This window comes from Prosopis cineraria, unplaced genomic scaffold, assembly GCF_029017545.1.
Source record: "Prosopis cineraria cultivar Desert tree isolate PC_DT_omini unplaced genomic scaffold, ASM2901754v1 PC5, whole genome shotgun sequence".
Taxonomy (NCBI): Eukaryota; Viridiplantae; Streptophyta; class Magnoliopsida; order Fabales; family Fabaceae; genus Prosopis; species Prosopis cineraria.
Genome location: NW_026555336.1, coordinates 7,049,530 through 7,065,426, shown reverse-complemented (window position 1 = coordinate 7,065,426; position 15,897 = coordinate 7,049,530). Strand labels below are relative to the sequence as shown.

At 34.5% G+C, this 15,897-nt stretch overlaps 2 protein-coding genes across 2 annotated transcripts; both read right to left on the bottom strand.

Moving 5' to 3' along the window:
* Nucleotides 1-359: 359 nt before the first annotated feature.
* On the bottom strand, nt 360-1,801 carry LOC129312091 (L-lactate dehydrogenase B-like). The gene is made up of 2 exons (XM_054954666.1): nt 1,133-1,801; nt 360-1,035 (listed from the first exon to the last, which is right to left on the bottom strand). Exons 1-2 carry the CDS (start codon nt 1,739-1,741, stop codon nt 589-591), a joined length of 1,056 nt encoding a protein of 351 aa, XP_054810641.1. The 5' UTR covers nt 1,742-1,801; the 3' UTR covers nt 360-588.
* A 7,444-nt stretch (nt 1,802-9,245) lies between these two features.
* Nucleotides 9,246-10,858, bottom strand: LOC129310267 (L-lactate dehydrogenase B-like). The gene is made up of 2 exons (XM_054952075.1): nt 9,840-10,858; nt 9,246-9,759 (listed from the first exon to the last, which is right to left on the bottom strand). Exons 1-2 carry the CDS (start codon nt 10,444-10,446, stop codon nt 9,314-9,316), a joined length of 1,053 nt encoding a protein of 350 aa, XP_054808050.1. The 5' UTR covers nt 10,447-10,858; the 3' UTR covers nt 9,246-9,313.
* Nucleotides 10,859-15,897: the final 5,039 nt, after the last annotated feature.

Sequence of the window (15,897 nt, the reverse complement as noted above, 5' to 3'; positions counted from 1 at the left end):
ATTGAATATGTGAAGTTACAATTACAAAAAATTGAAATCATAGTTGTAAATTGTTGATGAAATAGTTGTAAATTAATTATTTGATTGATATAATATATATTTAATAGGGTTATTATTATCTTTGCAGTCTAATTTCAATTTACACTCAGGTCTTAAGAAATCTAATTGTGGTTTTCAATTTTCATGGGCTTATTGGTAAATGAGTTTACTCCAAAAGATCTATATATAATTTTAAAAAAAAAAATCAACGGTGAGGATAGAATTGACTCATAATTAAATTTATAGTGTTCAGTGACCTTTTAAATAAAGTTGAGGGATCAAAAAGACCTTTAACTCTAATAAAATTAACTTAGGGATAATGAGGCAGGTAATTTCAAATGTTTTGAGATAAAAATTACTAAAATTGAGTTCAAAACACCGCAGGCTATGAGAAAAGCTCAAAAGGCAAGAATGACCTTAACTTTTAGAAATAATTACTTTTAGGTACCCACAAAATATTTATTGATAACTTAACAACGAAAAATCACAGCTAATATGACGGTAATGATAAAACTAAACAACAACCAAATTAAATAAGGTTTCATTAATTCAAATGCCCAACTGAGTCTGCACATCCAGGATGGTTCTAGCGGAGTCCCTCAGCCTCTTAGCCTCCTCTTCCGTGAGGTGCACGTCCGCGACACCCATGATCCCTCCTCTTCCAAGCTGAGCGGGCAAGCTCAAGAACACTTGTCCTTCGTCGTCGATGCCATGAAAACCATTTGCGAGCACCGAGACTGGGTGGATCTTCCTCTGGTCTCTCAGGATGGTTCGAGCCAAGCTAGCCACGGAATAACCTATGGCCCAGCAAGTATAGCCTTTCAGACGAATAACTTCATAAGCACTCTCCACCACTTGCTTGTGAATGTTCTCTAACGTCTCTTTCTCGTACTCTATCTGTTGCTTCTCCAGAAAGCTCAGCACCGGCACTCCCCCAATGCTAATACTTGACCACAGAGCCACCGAACTGTCTCCGTGTTCCCCAACTATATAAGCCTACAAAAGATTATGTATGTATCACCAACTTTGAGCGTTAATTAAAGAACTACAATGAACAAAAATATGTGTGTGATGTAAAGATTATTATCTTTACCTGCACGTCCTGAGTATTGACGTCGAGATGGTCGGCCATGAGGAACCTGAACCTGGAGGAGTCCAGGTTAGTACCAGACCCGATGACTCGGTTTGAGGGGAAGCCGGAAAGCTTCCATGCAATGTAAGTTAACACGTCGACAGGGTTCGAAACGATGAGCAGGACAGAGCTTGGGGAGTAACGAGCCAGCGGAGGAATGATACTTTTAAACATGGCCAGGTTCCTCTGCAGAAGATTCAGCCTGGACTCACCCTCGCTCTGCCGGGCGCCGGCAGTGACAATACAGAGGTCAGATCCGACGGTGACGGAGTAATCAGTGGAGGCATGGATCTTGGTTCGAGGCAGAAAGGCAGCGGCGTGCTGCAAGTCGAGCATCTCTCCGCGGAGCTTGTCCGGCACGGCGTCAACGAGGACTAGCTCGTCGGTGATATCTTGAGTGAGGATGGTCTGGGCTATGGCCATGCCGACGTTGCCGGCTCCGACAACGGAGATCTTGGTGTGTCTCTTGGTGGGAGAGGGAGGAGCAGTGTTAAGAATGGACTTGAAGAAGGCTTGTGACAGATCCAAGCCTCCTGGACCCAGGTAGGAACCTGAAGAACTCTTATGCATGTTGTACGTCAATTTGTTTCAGAATGTATCACTGTGAAGGATTATTGCATTGGATGGCTTATCATGAAAGCATATTTATAGACATGTCTCTGGAACCGAGAACAGAAATGTCGTGGAAATCTTCCGTAGGAAAGGTTTGAGAGGTTGTGTGCTGGCCAAGGTACGTAGAGGATTTTAACCGGCAAATTAAACTGATAGAAACAAAAGGATTTTCAAACGGAATGGGTCGAACTTTGACGACTACGTTTCATTATCATAAAACTTATGTACGGCTTAGTGCTTAATGGGGTTGTTAGTGTTAGTAGTTAGTATTATTGTTATTATTATTATTGTTATTGTATATAATTTGTGGTGGCTAGTTTTTCAACAAGCGATCGGTAAGCAATAGAATTTGGGGACTATAGGTCGTCACGTGGATTCGGAAATTCATTAGATTTTGTTTCAAGGAAAATAAAACCAGAGAAATATGAAAGCGGATTCTTCCTAATATTGTTAAACAAGTCCTTTTCCCTTCTTTTTGATATAGTGACCAATGTAATTGCTACTTTTGTCCTACCACGAGGATTTCAACATGCAAATCTGTGGTCTATAGGCTGGTACGGTGTTTGCTTATAAGTTGAAGATCTCTATAGTCAAACATCCGTAAAAAGTGAACTTAGCCTTTTTTTTTTTTTTTTTTAATATCCTTTACGTACATGTTTATTTATATTAAAAAAATCAATTTCAAATCTCGTTTAAATAGTGTTGACTTTTCTATCACTGAACCCAATCACCGGTACTGTTATGATTATTGTGTAAATGAAAATAAAAGAGCCATTAATTAACAGTATTGTGAAAGCCTCCCCTTCGAGATATGCTGCATTGGGTGGGTGGTCCATTAATTCCTCAAGGAGACATTAATCAGTGAGGCGGGGCCTAATGACTTTGACAAAATCCATTTTTGAGGCTAGTCTGGCCCAATGCTTTTGCTCCGTAGTCCAAAGCTTTTGCTGAATAAATTATTCCACTAAAAGATTTACAATAAGCAATCTAGAAAAGTAAGGCATCATGGCTTTTGCAACCTCTGCAAAAGGATGTTGGTGTCTTGATTGGACAATATAATGTTGGAATTTTTATTATTTAATTTAAGTTTTTGATTTTCATAAAAAAAAATTAGAATCGGTAATTCAAAAATACTTGAACATATAAATTTCTTCTTCTTCTCTTTTTTCATTTTTTCATTCTTTTTATTTTTAAAAAATAAGGTTAAATGGCAAAAATACCTTGAAACTTTTTTTTCCAAAGATGCCTAGTATTATAAAATTTTTTGAAAACATTTTTGCTCCAAACGTTTCAAAAACAGGACATTTTTACCCATTAAATATGAGGAATATTGACCATTAATTGAAATTTGATCAAGATATTTTATGATTTTGCCCTCCTTCATTTCTGTATTTTTTGATCTTCATTTTCATTTGTTGAAGAAAGAAAAGTTAAAGAATCAACTGAAGGACAAAATCAGAAACCAAACACAAAAGGAAGAAGGAAAAAAGATATAAAAATATCCTTAATTAAACTTCAATTTAATGATCAATATTTATGATTTTTAACAATGAGATGAAAATGCCCTCTTTTTAAAACTTTCAGAGCAAAAATGCTCAACCAAAAAAGTTTAAAATGCCATTCCTGAAAAAAAGTTTCAAGGCATTTTTGCTTATTTCAGTTTTTATATTTAAATTAATTATTTTTATTATTAAAAAAATGTAGAAGACTCAATTTTTTTAAAAAATTATTTTTAATATAAAACAAGCTAAGACTTAAAGTATTAATTAATATCTAATCTATTTTATATATTTTTAAACATATTCAAAATGAGATTGGCCCTTTGCTCCAAAAACAAAATTGAGATTGGCCAAAATAAATCTAAACATAAAAAATATGCAATTTTATTGCGCCCGGAAATTATTAGCTCTAATGCAATCCTTTGTTTTGTCATCAATCGAGGGAGCACGATATCTAATTTAAAATTAATATATTTTAAAAATAATAATTATTTTAGGACTAAAATTATAATAATATAAATAGATTAAACATATTGATATGGTTTTTTATGTGAATATTATTTTCATATCTTATCTCTATTATTAAAATATTACATAACTAATTAGTTTTTTATCCCAAATATTTTTTATTTAATATAGAATTTGCAAAATATTAAGAGCAAGGGTGTAAAGTGGCAAAATTTACGCGTTGTGCTCATAATTTTTCTCGAGTGACCTCACTATAACGTTGGCCCACAAGCGAGAATTATTTATTTGATTTTAGATCTTTAATGTTTTGATCTTCAGTGTTATTAGATTTGGACTGGGCACGTATAACAACTAGAGGCATCCAGTAGGTAGCCGGAGCTACCGGAATGAGAGTGTCTTTTTCTCTCTGGCTTAGCTTGAAGCTCTTTCTCGGATGCTTCTTTTCTTCATCTGTGGCATTGCACTTCTATCTGTTGTGGTTTTAAAGCTTCTTCTTACTTCTTTGATCTCATTTCGTCTTCTTATGGCTTCTGCTAAGATCACTCTCTTCATGAGAATAAGGATTGGGGTGTCTTTCACGTTATCTCTTTGCTGAAGTTCATGAGCAACGCAGATTTCATCCATCCAAGTTTCAGGCATATATTTCGGGGTTCTGAAATTTAAGAGGGAATGTGCAAGTTGTACAATCTTATCACAATCGTTTCCTGCTCTTTTTTCGAGATCCTTTTGATTTGTACTTCATGCTTCAAGGAGGACCTTGGGTGTTTAATGGTAGCTTGATTATTCTGGAAAAATGACAGCCTTCCATTCTGATACATGAAGTCGTTTTTTCTCTTGTTCCTTTATATGGATTCATTTATGTGGCCTGCCAATTTAGTTTTATACTGAATATTATGCTTCTCCGATTGTTAACTCCTTGGGTTCATTTCTCTCTGATGAAGCCAGTTATATAAATTCTTCAGGGATGCGTTTTCGTGCTATGATCAATATTGCTTAACCATTGAAGCTTCAGGGAGTGTTATCTTTGTTGGATGGGCCAGAGTTTGCGTTCAATATTTATTATGAAAGAATTTGCAGAGTTTACTTTAATTGTCATAGGATTGGTCACGTTCACAAACATTGTCTCAATCCATTTTCTTCTCTTTACATTTCTTTCGCAGGTTCCTGGTTTCTAAAGCATCTTCATGGGGAGTCTGATCGAGTTTATTTTGATTGGTTAAATTTTTCATATCTAGCTTATTCTAATTGGAGATCTCTTCTTCTACGGAATATGGATGGTCCAATGAACTTTTAGTCTTTCTCTGATTCTTCTGTTCACTCAGCTAATTGGTGGTCTACTTCATGGGTACTGAGAATTGAAGATCTGGAAGACTTCTTCCATTCTGCTAGGATAGATGTCACTTTGCATTGGACTTGCAGGAAACCATCAGATCTTTCGGACGGTTCTGATGATCTCTTGCTTAAACGGACCAAATTTGAGTATGACCTCAATCTTGCGTCGCCTGATCAGAGTGTTTTCAAGGAATTTAGACAGGTATCTTTTTACAAAGATGATAGCATTGTTTTATTAACACCTGGTTATTCTTTCTGCTGCCATGTTTCCGGTTCTCCGGACTCCATTTCATCATTTCTTACGTTACTATCTGCAATTCTGCATCTTCCTGTTTTACTTCCAACACTGCTGTTTTAAATCACTTCATTCCTTTAGCTGTTTCTTCCTATTTCTAACCGAGAAAATCACTTTGTACTTTCCCAACTGCAAACAAGAAGTCTCGTTTTGTTCAGCTTACCGAGCAAGTTTTGGTTCCACTTGCTCATGAGTGGAGAAGGCACGAGCACGAAGTCTTCTGGGTCGGAGTTTCGTGTGGAGGCTTGGATATTAACATCGAGCACAATACGTATCTACGCAGGTTTCGCGTGCACATTCATGGTCATGGTCGGTTACGAGTGGGCTCTCATCGATGGCTTGAGCCTAGATTCACATGGGTAAGATGGTTTTATAGCATTCCAAGGAGCTATGGTTTCTTTGATATCAACTGGGAAGCTAAAGGCAAACAGTATTTTCCACTGATTGAGCATTATGAAGATGGGTTTCGCAATCTACTGCCATACCTCCTTGCCAAGTTTCCACGTAACGTGAGGGAGCCACTAGTGATTCATAACTTATGGCATTAGGGTTATATCCATCTCATGCCTGCGATGGGCCAAATGTTTTATGATTTGATGCATATTACGGATTTGGATTGAGGACACCCGAATACTAGTCACCTGAATCAAATTGGTTTTATCCCTTACACTTGTCATCATCACAATGCAGCTTCTACTACTTCAGTTTTGTCATCAAATAACTCAGCCTTCGCTGATCTTGGGTTCGTTTCGGCTGGATCTTGGTCCGCAACAACATCATCTGCTACTCTGCTTCGGAAATGCAAGCTTGCTCTGTTTTTAAGTCATCGAACAGAGCCATCTTCAGCAACTAGGTTCTACGGGGATTTTGCCAAAAAGCCCCATCTTAGTGGATGATAAGGTGGGGGACCTTCATGTGTTGCAGCAAGATGGAGGTCCAACATCTTCTGCCGCAGCTTTTTGGGCTTTTGCATTGCCGGTTTCTTTGTGTCTGGCTTTTTAGTTCGTGTTCTTTATGCTTACTTTGTTTCCGGCATTGCTATTCCTGTAAGACCTGTCCTTACTTTATTTTCAACATGCAGATATTTCAAAAAAGAAAAAATTACTTATGGATGGTGTGCAAGCTTTAAACTACAACATCTGCATGTATGCACTTATTGTAAGGAGGGTCAGTGTTCTTCTATTCTATTTGTTTATGTCGTCTTTTTCTGGGTTTTGTATTGTGTTTTTATTGTCTTTGTCGTCTGCCAAACCGTAGTCATGGGCTTTCAGTTTTTGTTCTGAAAGGCTTTTCTTTTGTAATCGTTTTATTGTGACTAATATATGTTGACTTATTTTCCACAACCAGATGCAAGAGCGGCCGGCAGCGAGGAGACTTGAGAGAGAGATTTTGAAAGCTGTGTAAACACCATCGACGAGAGGGAGGCTGCTGATATTGCCGGCTGCGAGGAGGGAAAGAGATTGGGGTTCTTTCTCTGGTTTTGAGAATTTTGAGGGAGAAGATAAGTGAATAAGAAGTGAAAATGGAGTGACCGGGGGAAATCGCCTCACGTATACGGATATTTCTTTTACATGTATTTATAGGATATTGAAATATACTTTTAAATTTTAAAATTTTTTAATTTTTTTACATATTTAATATTTTTAAATTATGAGTTGGTATTTCAAATATATTTTTAATAAATTAAATTTTATTAAATATTGTGATATTTATTTTTTTTGTTTTTAATATACTCCAGTGATGTGATTTTAAAATAAAAAATTAGAGTATTCTTTAAAAAAATAAGTTTTAAATATAATAAAAAGATAAAAATTATATTTTTTTTAATTATAAAATAGTAGGAATATAATTTTTTGGCATATTAACCCTAATTAAATATGAAACTCTTAATTGAGACTAAGCAGTAAATAATTAGATAAGGATGGAAAAAAAATATAATTAATAATTAAGTTTAGTTCGATATTATTCAAAAAAACTATATATATGTTACGTTAGATATTTTTTAAATTAAAATTATTTTGTTATATTTTTATAACTTTTTGTAAATATATTTGCATGCATAAAAAATGTATCGAATTCTACAATTTTAACAATAAAACCATTGACATATTTTGGTATGTATATCAATATCTGTGCAATGTCGGTAAGGAACGAGTGACTTGGGTGTCTTGCGGAAAAGGAGAGTGCAATAGCACTCGGTAATTAGTCTAAGACGCTGATCTAATTGATATCATAGGGACTGGCCAAAAAAAAAAAAAAAATTAGATATCATAATGATGATGACAAGTGTCTACGCGTATTGAGTGCCTGTCTTTGCTGCACGTACTGAATCCAAATCCGTGTTGGATTGTGATTATTGAGTTGAGTAGCTGTATTAATATAGTGGGTCACGGTGCATCTGCATCATCTTTTCATTTCGTGACGATGTTGCTCAAGATTTTGCTGAGGTGAGAAGATTAATTCCGTAAGAAAAGCTAATCGGATTTTCAATATTCAGCCAAATATCTATGCGGCTTTTTATGATAAAAATAACTTTTATCATTCTAGAATATACCATTGAGTATATATCATATATTCACGCATTGCCTCACCAATTTTAATTACGGAGGAGCTTGTGGATTTCATGTACCATTCTACATTCTAGAATATGAATTAGACTTGGTTATCGTCAATCTTAGCTTTAATATGACGATGATGGAATATCTCTCATACATTCATGAGCCAGTTGAAGACAACTTAATACTTGTTTAGATTTCAATTTATATCTAACAAAAATACATTTAAAAAATTCAACCATTTATTAAATTTAATAAAAACACATTTTCAATATAATTTGAATGTACTTTTAAAGGTTATCCAAACAAGCTTTAGCCTATAGAATACAACAATCAACTCCATCTATATTTCTACAAATTACTACATATCAATCCACTCGTTTTATAGCCTTTGGTTAATTACTTGCAGGTTAACCAAAAACAAAATTTCAGTGCTAGTCCCTTCATTTCTTAAGTTTAAGAACTCTTTGGGGGATTTATTTTAGTTTGAATGCAAGCAATAATCAACTTTATCTTTTACTGGTAAAAAAATTTGCTTTATATATCTTTTATATTTATTACGTTTTCTCAAATTACCTGTATTGTTGTATTGCTTTAAAAAGTTATATTTATGTATTACTTATAAATGATAGGAGGATATCCAACTCAATTAACTAATTTTTTAATCTATGATTTAGTTAATTAATTCTCATATTTAAATTAAATATCAAAATACGGATTCGTATGAAAAGCAGAATATGTAATCTATTCATGCTTTTAATTGCCAAAAAGAGAGGGGATAGCTCATTGAAGGTGTCATCGGGGTTACTTTCTCTTTAACATCGACATTCGAAATTACAAGACATATACAAATTAATAACGCACTAATGATAGAAAATTATCAATTGATCATCTTATACAATATATTTAGAATAAGTTAAATTCGTATAGTCCCAGGACTCAACACGTCATCAAAATGATAGGCATAAATAACAAAGAAAAATAACAAGAAGTGGAGGCATCAACTAATGAATAGTTATAAATTGAAAATTCAATCAGAGAAGATTTGGCTCCAAAAAAAAATCAGAGAAGATTCTTTCCTCTTCCTTCCCATCCTCTTACCCTTTTCTTCTCAATTTCTAACCATTAATTAAATTAAGATTTTGGATAATCTAAATTTGATCTCCTTCAAAACATTTCATTTTATTTTACTTTTGTATTTTTAAATTGTTTTATCAAAATTTTAACAGTTTGAATTTTATTATTTATATTTTTTATAATTTAATATTTGAATAATAATTTTATGAAGAATCAAATATAAATGGTCTAAATCTTGATCTATTGGCCAGAAAAGGAAAAGGAAAAGGACAGAAAGTAGAGGAAACAATCCATGCCCCAAAATTCAAATGCCCAACTCCGCCTGCACCTCAATGATGGTTTTAGCGGAGTCTCTCAGCTTCTGAGCTTCCTCTTCAGTAAGGTGCACATTGGTGACACCCAATACGCCTCCTCTTCCAAGCTGAGCCGGCAAGCTCAAGAACACTTGTCCCCCGTATACGCCATGAAACCCGTTTGCGAGCACCGACACTGGGTGGATCTTCTTCTGGTCTCTCAGGATGGTTCGAGCCAAGCTAGCCACCGAGTACCCTATGGCCCAGCAAGTATAGCCTTTCAGACGAATCACTTCATAAGCACTCTCCACCACATGCTTGTGAATGTTCTCTAACGTCTCTTTCTCGTACTCTATCTGTTGCTTCTCCAGAAAGCTCAGCACCGGCACTCCCCCAATACTAATACTTGACCACAGAGCCACCGAGCTGTCACCGTGTTCCCCAACTATATAAGCCTACGAAAGATTATGTATGTATCACCAACTTTGAGCGTTAATTAAAGAACTACAATAAACAAACATGTGTGTGTGATGTAAAGCACGTCCTGAGCATTGACGTCGAGATGATCGGCCATGAGGAACCTGAACCTGGAGGAGTCCAGGTTGGTACCAGATCCGATGACTCGGTTTGAGGGGAAGCCGGAAAGCTTCCATGCAATGTAAGTTAACACGTCGACAGGGTTCGAAACGACGAGCAGGACAGTGTGTGGGGAATAACGAGCCAATGGAGGAATGATACCCTTAAACATGGCAAGGTTCCTTTGCAAAAGATTCAGCCTGGACTCGCCCTCGCTCTGGCGGGCGCCCGCGGTGACAATACAGAGGTCAGATCCCACGGTGATGGAGTAATCAGTGGAAGCATGGATCTTTGTGCGAGGCAGAAACGCGGCGGCGTGCTGCAAGTCGAGCATCTCTCCACGGAGCTTGTCCGGCACGGCGTCAAGGAGGACAAGCTCGTCGGTGATGTCTTGAGTGAGGATGGTCTGGGCTATGGCCATGCCGACGTTGCCGGCTCCGATGACGGATATCTTGGTGTGTCTCTTGGTGGGAGAGGGAGGAGCAGTGTGAAGAATGGACTTGAAGAAGGCTTGGGACAGATCCAAGCCTCCTGGACCCAAGTAGGAACCTGAAGAACTCTTAGGCATGTTGTGTTAATTTTGTTTGAGAATGTATCACCGTGGAGGATTATTGCATTGGATGGTCATGAAAGAGTATATTTATAGACCTGTCTCTGGGACTGAGGACAGACGTATAGTGAAAGTTTCCGTAGAAAAGGTTTGAGACTTTGTGTAAGGGCCAAGGAAGAGGGGTTTTCATCAACTGCAAGTTAAACCAATCTGACGGAAACAAAAGGGGTTTTCAAATGAAATGAGCCGAACTTAATTTGATGACTACGTTTCATTAACATGAAGCTTATGTACAGCTTAGTGCTTAACGGCGTTGTTAGTGTTTGTAGTTGTTATTTTTGATAGTTTTTCAACAAGATGGGTAAGCAGTAGAATTTGGGGGGCCGTAGATCGTCGCGTGGATTGGGAAATTCATTAGATTTTGCTTCAAGAAAAACAAAACCAGAGAAATATGAAATTGGATTCTTCCTGATACTGTTAAATCAATCCTTTTTCCTTCTCTTTGGTATATTGACTAATGTAATTGTTACTTTTGTCCCACCACGAGGATACCAACATGCAAATCTGTGGTCTGTAGGCTGGTGCGGTGTTTGTTTATAAGTTGAAGATTTTGTTTATAAGTTGAAGATCTCTATAGTCAACCATCCGTAAAAAGTAAACTTAGCCTTTTCTTTTTTTATCATTCATGTTCGCGATTTTTTATATAAAAAAAATTAATTTCAATTTCAAATCTCGTTTAAATGGTGCTGACTTTTCTATCACTCAACCCAATCACCTGTACTATCATGATTATTGTGTAAATGAGAATAAAGAGCCGTTAATTAACAATATTAGGCAAGACTCCCCTTCAAGATATTCCATATTGGGCTGGGCTGTAATTCCTCAAGGAAGCATTAATCAGTGAGGCTGGACCCAATGATTTTGACAAAATCGTCCGGCCCAATGCTTTTGCTCCTCAATCCAAAATTTCTTCTGAATAAATTTTTACTCCATTAAAAGATTTATAGCACGCAATCCTATATGTTTTGTCGTCAAGCCAACAGCCAAGCTTTGCACGATAATATATTTAAAATTAATATTTTTAAAAAATTAATAATTATATTGTAATAGCATAAGTAAATTCATCCTACTTTTTTTTAATAGCATAATTATATTAAATAGGATGATATGATCTTTTCATATAAATATATTTTTATATCTTATCTTGGTCATTAAAATATTATTGCATGTTTGATTATTATTTCTATGATATTTTTTCTGAAAAAAATTTAAAAAAATTTCTGAAAATGTGCTTTCTATTAATTATTCCGAAAATAAAAAAGTTAAAGGCTGTTCTAAAGAACTAAAAAATTTAAACTTTTTTAGATATTTTATTACATTTTGTTCTGCAAAGCTAGCTAGAGAAAAGGTAAAAATATCATGTCTTTATTAATGACAATTATATTAATAAAATAAATTCTTCTTTCATCTTTCGTCTTTCATTTCATAACTTTATACATGTTTTTCAAAAAAAATGATTTCAAACATATTTTTTTCTTTTTTTTATTTCTAAAACTTATCCTGAAAAATTATTCAAATTGTTTTAAGAACATAAAAACAGAAAACAGAATCAAACAAACCCTATAAATCTAATTAGTTTTTAAATCCAAATATTTGTTATTTTGTCTAAATTTTGCAATGTATCAAAAGTATGGGATGCCAAGTTGTGAAATCTATACATCCTTGTTTATAATTTTTCCCAAGTGACCTTACTGCATTTCACAGCCCATTTGGTTCAATCATAGACCTGAATGCAATATATATATGTATATATATGACTGAAGAAATGTCTAAATTAATCAGAGAAAATGACAAATCAGTAGAATCATCATAATGAACCCTATCATCTGCCATCGCTTCCTGTGTGAGATGTGGGAGAAGATCATAGGTACAAGAGTTAGTCTCCATCTTGTGAGACAATCTAGCTAGCGTATCAGTAAAATAATTATGGTCCCTACTAAAGTAATTAACAGTTACATTCCAGTTCCTATGGAGGACCTGAATGGAATATTGAGTGTCTATTAAGTGCTGGTTTGGTATGTGCCAGTAATTAATATCCCATAAATTATCAAAAAACTATTTTAGTCTTGATTAATAAATAAACTTCCTTCCCAATCTTTCCTCCGCACAAATTAAATCAACAATGGATTCAGACGATAACATCAACTACAAAACCACACATCATAATCAAATCTGAAAATCAAATATTGAAAAGATTAAAAATAGATCTGGAAGTGAGGAACGGAAAAAAGGTAATTTCAAATGGAGAATGGTGTTGTTGCCGGTGAGTTCAAAAAAGAAGAAAAGTCACTGCCAGTGAGTTCAAAGAAGAAGAAGGTTGCCACTGAAAAGTTAAAATAAGAAGAGGAAGGCCATTGCTGATGAGTTCGAAGATGAAGAACGCGCCACCATCCACCATCGATGAGTTCGAAGGAGGAGGAGGCCGCCGCTAGTGAGTTAGAAGATGAAGAAGGCTGCTGATGAGTTTGAAAAAGGAGGGGGTGGTGGCCGCCATATGAGAGTTTGAAGATAAAGAAGGTTGTTGCTGGTGAGTTTGGAGAAGGAAGAGGAAGTCACCGTTGGTGAGTTCAAAAATTAGAAGAAGGTCGCCAATGGTGAGTTTTGAAGAAAAAGATGGTCGTCCTCGCTGCCATGTTTGAAGGAGAAGAGATTGTCATCTGTGGGTTTGAAGAAGAAGCTAGGTCACCGCTATTGAGTTCAAAGAAGAAAGCCGAGATGAGCGGAGGGGCTAACGGTCAATGAAGGGCCCAGGATTCAGGACCCATGACAAGTGGGAGCACAATTTTTTTTTTTTTTTTGGTGAGTCACAGATTAATATGCTCCAGTGATAGTAAAATTTCATTTGCCCTATGTATTGAAGGTAAGGGAGAGGCGTATGTGAAGGTTTTCTAAACATGCAAGAGTTGGTATTTAAATCAAAACCACTTGTTTAAATAATAATGAGGCTACTACCATGTATATTATATAAATGATTTTAATAAAAATCTAGAAAAAGACAAAATAATAAAATAAATGAATTCACTAAAAACATGTTCCTTTTATACTACAATATAAGGCATTAATAATTACTTCATGATTCAGAAAAAAATTAGGTGAAACCAGCAACTGTAATCTTTTAAAATATTTGACATTTTTTAATTATGTCCTCATTAAATAACCTATATGGATGTCTTAAAAATAACAGTTAAAATTTTAATGCATCATTTCTTTAAACAAGTAATAGTTGAAAGTAGGGGTATGGTTAAAAAAATAATTATAAAACTAATCTAATACCCTATATTTTAAATCAAACAGAACTTCTAGAAGATATCAAATATTTTGATATGGTTTGAAATAAAAGTTATCAACGATATTAGACTCCAATCAAGAGACAATATCCTTAATCATGATGGCAAGAGATCTGAAGCACAATGGAGACCTCCTAAAGTAGGTTGGATCCATCTTGACGTTGATGGGTCTGTCAGATATAATGGAGCGGTAACTTGTGGAGGTATGATAAGAGATGACAAAGGCAATTGAATTAAGGGTTTTTTCAAGTGTCTTAGCTACTATCCCAACACTGCGGCCGAGCTCTTGTGTATTTTGAAAGGTCTTCAGCTTTGTTGGAACAGGAGATTTACTAAAATCAATATTCATTCTAATTTCATTGAAGCCCGTTCACTTATTCAACACAATATCCCTAATAATCACATCCTTTATCTGATACTATCAAGAGAGTCAGATAGTTCATCATGAAATGTAGGATAGTTATTTTTAACTACATGTTCAAAGAAACGAATAAATGCGCTGACATACTTGATCACTAAGTCTCTCGAGATAATTTAAATATTGTTATTTTTAATCATCCACTGTAGGTCTCTCATGAAATCTGACATGACCTGATTTTAGTACTCTTTCACACAGTTTTTCCATGGCCTTATATTAAAAAAATAAAAAATAAAAGTTCAATAAAAAAATATCATGTATAATACTTACATTATTCTAAAATCTTAATCCTCTATCACCACCCATTATTCCAAATTTTGTCAACTTCATATTCATCCCAATATCTTAAATCTAAAGTTTTAAATCTATAACTATACTTTTTCTTCCAACTTAGTCTATATATGACCCCTTACATGGACTTAGGTGACTATTGTCATCTCTCTTTTTTCTTTCTCTTCCTTTATTCTTCTATCAATCAATAGGTTCAAAACTAGCACATTACTAAGAGAAAATTAAAACCCAATCCATATTTACACAAAGCATCATACAACAATTATGCCCACCCTCAAATATATATAGGTTAGGTAGGTCCGCCTGACGATATAGATGAGTGCAATGAAGATTTATGGAATGAAGAATGAAGTATGAATGAGTATTACTGTCATTTTGGTAATAATAATTCCACGGGTCCAGATGGTAATGAGTTGCTTAATAATTTTTTCTTTTTAATAAGCTGCTTAAGATTTTGCTGCCATGAGAAGAATGCCTTAGTAAAAGCTAATAGGATCTTCAATATTCAGCCAAACATATATGAGTAACTTTTTACATATACATGACCGTCATTCTGGAACATACCATTTGAGTATCATTCATGCATTCATTGCAGGACCAATTTTAATTAAGGAGCTTCTAGATCTCATGTATACCATTCTAGGATGAGTTAGTCGGTTATCAACAATCTTCGCTTTAATATGACAATCGAATATTTCCCATTCATTCACAAGCCAGTTGAAGTGCTCCATACCATTTTATGGCTCTGGCCTTTACGCGGACATCACATGCGTCACCCCATTTAGTTGCTGAAAATTTCAGGAAAGTTTGAATGTTTCAATTCATCACTCTTGATTTCCCTATCTTTACAGCCTTTGCTTAATTTATCTGGTTAAAAAATTCAATACTACGTATGGGAATAAGAAATGATGAAAAGAAAAAAAATAATTGAAAATATTCAATATTTTAGAATATTTAAAGATTAAAGATATTTTATCTTATTCATTAATAATTAGGAATATTTATTTTAATTGACGTAATATTTGAATTATTATTATCTTTTTAATTTTTATTTATTATTATCTTTTCATTTAATTTTAAGATTTTTAAAATTTTCACCAAGCATCTTAACTCATTTACAAGAGTTAATTGTGAATTGTAAAACCAATCACTTGAGACTTTTTTTGTTGTTGTAAATATATAGATAAATCATTTAAAAAATCTATAAAATACATTTAAATTATTTGTAATGTAATCTGTTAAAAATTTACAAAAGTTAGTTATGAATCACAAATCAATCATTTGTATTTTTTACTATCAATCTATAAATCGCTAGAGAAATCAATAAAAGATATATAAGAATCTTTGTAACATTAATTAAAAATTTATAAAATTCAGTTATGAATATCAAGTGAATCAACAAAAGATACTATA

Excerpts from the sequence above, each read along its gene's own strand:
- LOC129310267 (XM_054952075.1), bottom strand. The coding sequence starts at position 10,446 with ATGCCTAAGAGTTCTTCAGGTTCCTACTTGGGTCCAGGAGGCTTGGAT. Across the intron at positions 9,760-9,839 it reads CGTCAATGCTCAGGACGTGC|AGGCTTATATAGTTGGGGAA; the intron begins TTTACATCACAC and ends ATAATCTTTCGT.
- LOC129312091 (XM_054954666.1), bottom strand. The coding sequence starts at position 1,741 with ATGCATAAGAGTTCTTCAGGTTCCTACCTGGGTCCAGGAGGCTTGGAT. Across the intron at positions 1,036-1,132 it reads TCAATACTCAGGACGTGCAG|GCTTATATAGTTGGGGAACA; the intron begins GTAAAGATAATA and ends AATCTTTTGTAG.